The sequence below is a fragment of the Suncus etruscus genome, chromosome 18 (genome assembly GCF_024139225.1).
Source record: "Suncus etruscus isolate mSunEtr1 chromosome 18, mSunEtr1.pri.cur, whole genome shotgun sequence".
In the NCBI taxonomy this organism is placed as follows: Eukaryota; Metazoa; Chordata; class Mammalia; order Eulipotyphla; family Soricidae; genus Suncus; species Suncus etruscus.
In genome coordinates this window covers 3,636,969-3,644,646 of record NC_064865.1, presented here as the reverse complement: position 1 = coordinate 3,644,646, position 7,678 = coordinate 3,636,969, and the positions used below count along the sequence as shown (strand labels likewise).

Sequence of the window (7,678 nt, the reverse complement as noted above, 5' to 3'; positions counted from 1 at the left end):
GGTTGGGTTTTGTGGACATGGAGTCCTGCATCCTGGGCTGGTGCATGACCTCCCATCCCTTGCCAGCTTTTTGGGGGTGGGGTTGTGGTTGTCAGAATGTCAGGAAGACTGATGCAGCAGAGGCCTGGGTCAGTCAGTGTCTTTGCTCACCTGGAACCATACACGTGTTCTGGCTCGTACAGGTGGGAGAGAGGTGAGATGCCAACAATCCATTGGGACAGCTGTTCAGAGTCTGCGCTCGGGCAGATCCAGTTGTGCTTTCGAAGGCATCTGAGCTTGCAAAGGGTCTCCTCCGTGGAGTCTCTGGAAGTGGTGGTGGGTAGGTCGGTCTGGGTGAGTCCGTGTGGTCCCCCCACCCTGAATATGACATCCTGGTGAAGGCATGCTCAGTGTTTTTGATTTGCTCAGAGCAAGAACTGTGGTGGCCGCTCCAGTGCGCTCTCTCTCTCTCTCTCTCTCTCTCTCTCTCTCTCTCTCTCTCTCTCTCTCTCTCTCTCTCTCTCTCTCTCTCTCTCTAACACATACCCCCATTGAAATATGAATCAGCAGAATTGTAGCTGGGGCTTCCAGCTCATCATCCGCTTCACTTTTAACCACCAAGATTTATTTTTAGTGCCTAATGATCTTGTACTAGAAGTACCATCTCTCTCACATAAGTTTCTAATAGTCTATTTTTATTATAAATTGATTTAAAGAAAATGCATCACATAGTTGACATAACTGATCATAATACATTTGTTTCAAGACGACCAAAAGCAAAATTATTAAAATAGAAAGAAAAGCTAAAGAAATGGAAGAGAAAGGAAAGAAGAAAAAGTTCAGTAGCAAGTATATTTGTGAAAATTATTACATTATCAATGAACTCATTAAAGCAATAGCAGAAGGTTAGTAAGCTCTTCTTTTTTTTTTTTTTTAAGGATCAGAGTTTAAGAAACACAGTAAAAACAGTGTGAGAGTGGCAATTGTTTGCACAGGCCCAGCAAAATATGGAGGAAATAGAAAGGAAAAGCCTTGGCCTAAATACACGGAGACCTTACCCCTGAAGTATTCTGGCATAAGTCCAACTATGGACTCCAGGCAGACTAGGTTGTCCAACCCCAGAGTCATTCTCTATGGTTCCAGTAAAATCTTTTTCTCACAGTCGCTGTTGTTGGTGTCAGGTTTCTGTAGGTAGAGATCCTGGTTTCTGTGCCTATCCTACATTGAAGTCAAGATGATGTGGAACGTCTTTTAGTTTCATCTCATCCTTAGAGGGCAATGCGGAGAGCTCTGCCCTGCAAGCAGGTTGTTGCTGCTGCTACGTCATCTGGGTGTTAAAGGGACGCTCTTTGGAGTAAGTCAATGCCAAGGCAGTGGTAGGGTCTTCCCTGATAGAGGTTTGCTTCCTGGAGATGTTATAGACAACCCTGGTTCTACGGTTCAGTGGTGAATGAACAATGCCTGTTCTTCTGAGGTTTAAGCCGAGTCATTATGACAGTGTTCAGGGTGTAAGGCCCCACTGCATTACAAAAGATAAGAACTTGGGGCCGGAGAGATAGCTTGGAGGTAAGGCGTTTGCCTTGCATGCAGAAGGACAGTGGTTCGAATCCGGGCATCCCACATCCCCCGAGCCTGCCAGGAGCGATTTCTGAGCATAGAGGAGGAACCCCTGCGCGCCCCAGGTGTGACCAAAAAAAAAAAAAAAAAAAAAAAGAAAGAAAGAAAAAAGAAAGATAAGAACTTGTTTACATGTCTAATATTTTCCCTTTTTTGTTTTTGTTTTTTGTTTTGGGGCCACACACGGCGGTGCTCAGGGGTTACTCCTGGCTGTCTGCTCAGAAATAGCTCCTGGCAGGCACTGGGGACCCTATGGGACACCGGGATTCGAACCAACCACCTTAGGTCCTGGATCGGCTGCTTGCAAGGCAAATACTGCTGTGCTATCTCTCCGGGCCCGTATTTTCCCATTTGAATGAGCCTATGCAAAAAGTTCCTAATAGTCTTTTAGCCAAAAACAAAATAAAACAAAGAAACCACCAAAACCCTAGCTCCAAGTAAAGTTGCCAACTTAGAAATAAAGCTGCCCTGCCCTCTCTTTCTCTGCAGGATCTGCCACCTCAGGACCCCATGGCTTGCTTTACTGGACTCCAGGGCCCTTGCACCCATGTCAGCAGAGCCCTCAGCCTGCGCTCTTTCAGGTAACTTTCCCCCTGGGTCTTGCCACGGAGCCACGTACACCTCCTGCCTCCCCACCCACTTTAAGGCTTTCTGGTTTTGTTTCTGGACCATTCCCAGTGATGCTCAGGGCTTACTCCTGCTCGGCCGCACGCAAGGCAACTCCTTAACTGCTCTATTATCTGTCCGGCCCCCACATTAAGTTTTTCATTGTTATTTTGGGGCCTCTCCCAGCGGTGCTCAGAGGTTACTCCTGACTCTGCATTTAGGAATCATTCCTGGTGGTGGGTGGGAAACAATACGGGATGCCGGGGATCAAACCCAGGTTGGCTGTGTGAAACCCAAGCACTCTACCTGCTGGGGTTTATTTCTCAACCCCAAGTTGGTAAAGATTTTGGGTAAGTCTCCTGCCAGGGCTGGGTGGTGGCTAGACCAGAATAGAAAGTTAGGGAAGCAGGTCTGGCAGGTAGGGAAGACTCCAGGAACATAAATGAGCCGAGGTGAGGCAGGTGAGGAGAGGACAGTCGAGAGAAGTAGTAGGGAAGGGCCTTGCTCTTGGCACAGGATAGGGCAGGGCACGAGGGAGAAGGCGGAATTGTTCGATTCTTGCTGTAGAATTGAGGTAGTCCGGGTGTTTAAAGCTTTTATCGGCTGATTGTGGCTTGATTCCCTGACACCATTAGGTCCCCTGTGCCCTGTCAGGAGTGGTCCAAAAACTTAAAGAAAAAAGAAATATATATTTTTTGTGGTTGTTCTTGTTGTTTGTTTTGTGTGTGGTGGCATTGTTGTTTTTTAAACTCCATGCTAACTACCAGGCTTTGGAGCATGGTTGAAGTGTGGCGACCTCTCTCCTAGCTGCTGAGCTGGGGAGGAGAGCCTGGTTGTCATTCCTGTTAACAAATATGACTTCTGGCCTCCTTCATGTGTACTTGTAACAGCACTCACTCAGCACCATGCTGGGGGTTACTCACAGAGAGAGGAATGAGAATTGCTTCCTGCTCTGAAAGAGTTCCACAGCTGGCCATGGGAGTGAACTTGGAATCAAATAACTCGAAGAAAATGTGACAAGTATAATAATAGAGGTTGGTATACTGCTTTGGAAGGCCGAGGCAGAGCAGCGAATGGAGGAGGAGCGAGGTGGCGCCTTACCCAAGGGGAGTCAGGTGGACACAGTCAGACCTCCAGGGAGGGCTCAGAGGCATCTGTACTGTCAAAGTCCTGAGTTCTGGCATCTGAGTGGCCCATGATGGATCACAGAGGGCAGGGGAAATGGGGCCAAGTTGTTGACAAGGGAAGGGAGAACCATGGAATGATTCTAAGGGGAGTGGCCCCCGTTTTACATTCTGGAGGGCTTTCAGGCAGTGGAGCGAGATGCTCTTGGGAGCCATTAGAGCACTAATGTAATGGTCTATGTGAGTGAGTGAGCCACCGATTTATAAGCGTCAGTGGGACAGATGGAAGGGCCAGAGTGCTCAGGAGGTGGGGTCAGTAAGACTTGGCAGCTGGCAGAGATTGGTGGATGACTTGGTTTCCTGGAGAAGCCATTACTGTGGGGAAAGCATCATCGGGGAAATGAGGCTAATCTGGGACCTCCTGAGCTGTTGCTGTACTCTGTAGGACATGCTACGGGCCAAGACAGAAATGGCGTTTAGGAGAGATGGGGAACTGGCAAGAGACTCTGTTCAAATACATATTTTCCCTGACTTTTTTTTGTTGTTTTTGTTTTGGGGCCACACCTGGCAGTGCTCAGGGGTTACTACTGTCTCTGTGGTCAGAAATCACTCATGGCAGGCTTGGGGTGCCGGGGATAAAACTTGGGTTGGCCGGGGCCGGAGAGATAGCATGGAGGTAAGGCGTTTGCCTTTCATGCAGGAGGTCATTGGTTCGAATCCCGGCGCCCCATATGGTCCCCTGTGCCTGCCAGGAGCAATTTCTGAGCCTGGAGCCAGGAATAACCCCTGAGCACTGCTGGGTGTGACCCAAAAACCAAAAAAAAAAAAAAAAAAAAAACTTGGGTTGGCCGCATGCGAGTCAAATGCCCTACTCGCTGTGCTATTGCTCTGGCTCCATGCCCAAACTTAAAAAAAAAAATTAATTTCAGGGCTGGAGAGATAGTACAGTGGGTGCTTTGCAGTACCTGACCCAGGTTCTAGCCTTGGTGTTCCATATGGACCCCTGAGTGCCACCAGGAGTTATTTCTGAGTTCAGAACCAGGAATAACCTTTGAATATTGCTGGGTGTGCCAAAAACAAAAACAACAAAACAAAATTTCCCTTCTAGTGGGAAAGAATGCAATTCAGCAAAAAATTGTTCCCTTGACTTTTTCTAGTTTGTGCCTGTATTGCATCAAAGGACTCACTCCCTTGGAAACTCAAACCACCTCTCACCCTCACCCCCCAGACAGGTTCGCAGCAACAGATAGCTGCGAGTGTTGGAAATCAGGTATTCGGGGGAGCAGGTTTGTCAGGCTAGGCATAGGCTGTCTTGGTCCATGGTGTGCGCCCTTAATCCTCCGTCTTTTGGGAAGCATAGGCACTGTGAAATTCACTGGAACAGCTTTGGGTTCTCATCCACTTAGAGATTATTCTGCAGGAAAGAGGGGGCATTTTGGGGGGTTGAACTAAGGGCCTCACACCTGTGAGGCACGAGCTCTTCCTTTGAGCCTTTGGGGCACTGTCCCAGGCAGAGCCAAATTTTCATCTCCTTTGCCCTGAAGTCAGGACTCTGGGTAGTGCCCTGTTCTTTACATTGCTGCCACCCTGCTCTTGACCAAGCAAGCACCGAGGCGGCCACACACTGTCTAGGAGAGGCTGTGTCTGACTCTTCCTCTCTCCCACCAGCACCAGTGGGAGCCTCAGTGCCATTCAGAAGATGACACGGGTTCGCGTGGTGGACAACAGCGCCCTGGGGAACACCCCATACCACCGCCCTCCACGCTGCATCCACGTCTACAACAAGAGCGGAGTGGGCAAAGTGGGCGATCGTATTCTCCTGGCCATCAAGGGACAGAAGAAAAAGGCACTCATCGTGGGGCACCGCATGCCTGGCCCCTGCATGACCCCCAGGTTTGACTCGAACAACGTGGTCCTCATCGAGGACAACGGGAACCCTGTGGGGACCCGCATTAAGACACCCATCCCCACCAGCCTCCGCCGGCGGGAAGGCGAATTTTCCAAGGTGTTGGCCATTGCACAGAACTTCGTGTGAGCGGAGTCCTGAGAGCTGCCTGCTCTCGCCTTTGCAGGGCAGGTGACCAGGGAACAGTGTTCTGTAAGAGAGTAAACATTTTCATCTACTTTTCTTGTCGTTGCTGTTGTGGTTGTTACATCCTGCTGTGTTCAAGGCTTACTCCTGGCTCTGTGCTCAGAGGTCTCGACTGGCAGGCTCGGGGGACCAGTTGGAGTGCTGGGAATGAAACCTGGGCAGGCGTCTTACCTGCTGTTTTCTCTCATGTGACCCATTTCTCGAGCCTCCTGAGCCTCCTGCGATGTTGGTTGGGAAGGGTAACAGCACTGAATTCCTTTAAAGGTGACCGACCAGCCCTAAGTCTGGCTGTTAGTCCCTTCAGGAGTATCAGGGCTTGGAAAGCCGGTGTGTGAGCCTAGTGACTGGCCTTTTACTACACAGCGGGATCTACCACTCTGTTCAAGTCCTGCCCCTTCTCAGAGGGCTCAAGGAAACGGGTGTGTGTGTGTGTGTGTGTGTGTGTGTGTGTGTGTGTGTGTGTGTGTGTGTGTGTGTGTGAGAGAGAGAAGATGACTGGGTTCGAGGGAACAAGAATAAAGGGTGGTGTTTGGTTTAGTGAACCTGGACTGGAATCGCCTCCTCCCAGCGAATACGCTTGCCCTGGGCTCAGTTGTGCCCACACAGGGAGCTCCCCTTGGAGCATCCGGTGACTGAGACCTTGGCTTTGCAGGTGATGAGGAGCTGTCTTCCTTTTATGTAGGAGGGGAGGGTGCCACTTAGACCGCACCTGGTGATGCTCAGCACTTACTCCTGGCTCTGTGCTCAGAAACTACTCCTGGTGGAATTTGGGAGGGGGCATACGGGGTACGAGGATGGACCCCTGGTTAGCTCCATGCAAGGCATGCGCCCTACCCACTGTACAATTTCTCCAGCTCTGTTATGTGTGGTCTTCTTTGCTGACGTTTGAGGGCCCCCTCAGTTTCCTAGTGGAGTCTCACCAACTGGCAAAGGTATTCATCCGTACGGTTCAGACAGTACAGGCACACGGGCTTGCTCAGGAGCCCAGGGGGAGAGTCATGACTGAGCCTAGAGGCTGCCTGTTAGAAACGATAAATTACAGCCGGCCCATCTGGATTTGCTCTGACTCGGCCACTTACCACTTAACAGCTTGAGGCAAGTTATTTAACTTCCGTCTCTGCTTCCCCACCTGTGAAATGGGGCGTCATAATGGTTCCATGGGGCTTCGTGGGGTTATGGGCTTGAAATTGAATTAGTGCCTGCCAGCTTGGCCGATAATTGCTGGGTTCCACGACCGCTCCACATTCATGCCACCTTAGGGACACCAGAACCAGTGAGCACAGGCGGGTTTGCTGTCTTCAAACTGACCACATCCTCGGGGAAAACCAACACACCACCACACTACTCAAGTGCAAGCCCCCAGATGTGACAAATGCCTGTGAAAGACACAATGGGGTTTCCACCAGCTTCCCTGAGAAAGGGCTGCTATTAAGACAGGTCTTGGGGGGCTGGAGCGATAACACAGTGGGTAAGGCGCTTGCCTTGCATGCAGCAAGCCCAGGTACGATCCCCTGCATCCAACATGGTCCCTGAGCCTGCCAGAAGTGATACCTGAGTGCAGAGCCAGGAGTAATCCCTAAGCACTGAGGCTCAAAAGCAAAAAAAAAAAACAAATGAACAAAAGCAGGTCTTGGTAGCAGTCAAATAGGGACCACTCGGAGTGGGGAAGGGTAGGCTGGAAGGTGCAACAGAGACCATAGAGGGACTGGGATCTGGCTGGAAGTTCCCCAAGGAAGAGCATCTGTGAATAATGGCTGAGGGGTAGCCTTAGTGCAGGGGCAGGCCCCGCCTCAGTAGAGCTCAGCGGCTGGTCCTTAGCCAGGTGAGAGACAAGTGGAAATGTACCCTGCAGAGCAAACCCCCTAGGCAGGAGGAATGGCTTCGAGCCAGGGACGCCAAGAAAAAACCCTGGTGTGGCTGGTGCAGGAAGCACAGGAGAGAGTGTGCGTGGGCTGTGGGATGAGTCGGAGAGAACCGGGGCCTCGTGAGCCCAGAAAGGAGGTGCCTGTACTTAGGGTTCTGGGGCACGGGTAGTGTTTAGCAATGAGGTTGTGCAGGGAGCGATGTCAAGAGTTATTGCTGTTCTGGTGAGGAGCTGAGGGAGGCAAGAAGGATAAGCACGGGAGTTGCAGGAGATGGAAGATGATGTGTCAGAGTGAGGGGGAAGGAGAAGCCCTGGGGGGGGGTGTGTGTCAATTGAAAGGGCTTGACAATGCAAAATATGGAGGGAAGCCTAGAAAAGCCTAGTAGGATGTCGCCT

At 50.7% G+C, this 7,678-nt stretch overlaps 1 protein-coding gene across 1 annotated transcript; it reads left to right on the top strand.

Moving 5' to 3' along the window:
* Positions 1-2,064: 2,064 nt before the first annotated feature.
* Positions 2,065-5,454, top strand: MRPL14 (mitochondrial ribosomal protein L14). Its single transcript, XM_049765542.1, has 2 exons — positions 2,065-2,177; positions 4,995-5,454. The coding sequence occupies exons 1-2, from the start codon at positions 2,107-2,109 to the stop codon at positions 5,359-5,361; spliced, it is 438 nt and encodes a 145-aa protein (XP_049621499.1). The 5' UTR covers positions 2,065-2,106; the 3' UTR covers positions 5,362-5,454.
* Positions 5,455-7,678: the final 2,224 nt, after the last annotated feature.

Bases quoted from the DNA above. Each gene is read 5' to 3' on its own strand.
- MRPL14 (XM_049765542.1), top strand. From the start codon at position 2,107: ATGGCTTGCTTTACTGGACTCCAGGGCCCTTGCACCCATGTCAGCAGA. The intron at 2,178-4,994 runs GTAACTTTCCCC...CTCTCCCACCAG, and splicing joins CTCAGCCTGCGCTCTTTCAG to CACCAGTGGGAGCCTCAGTG.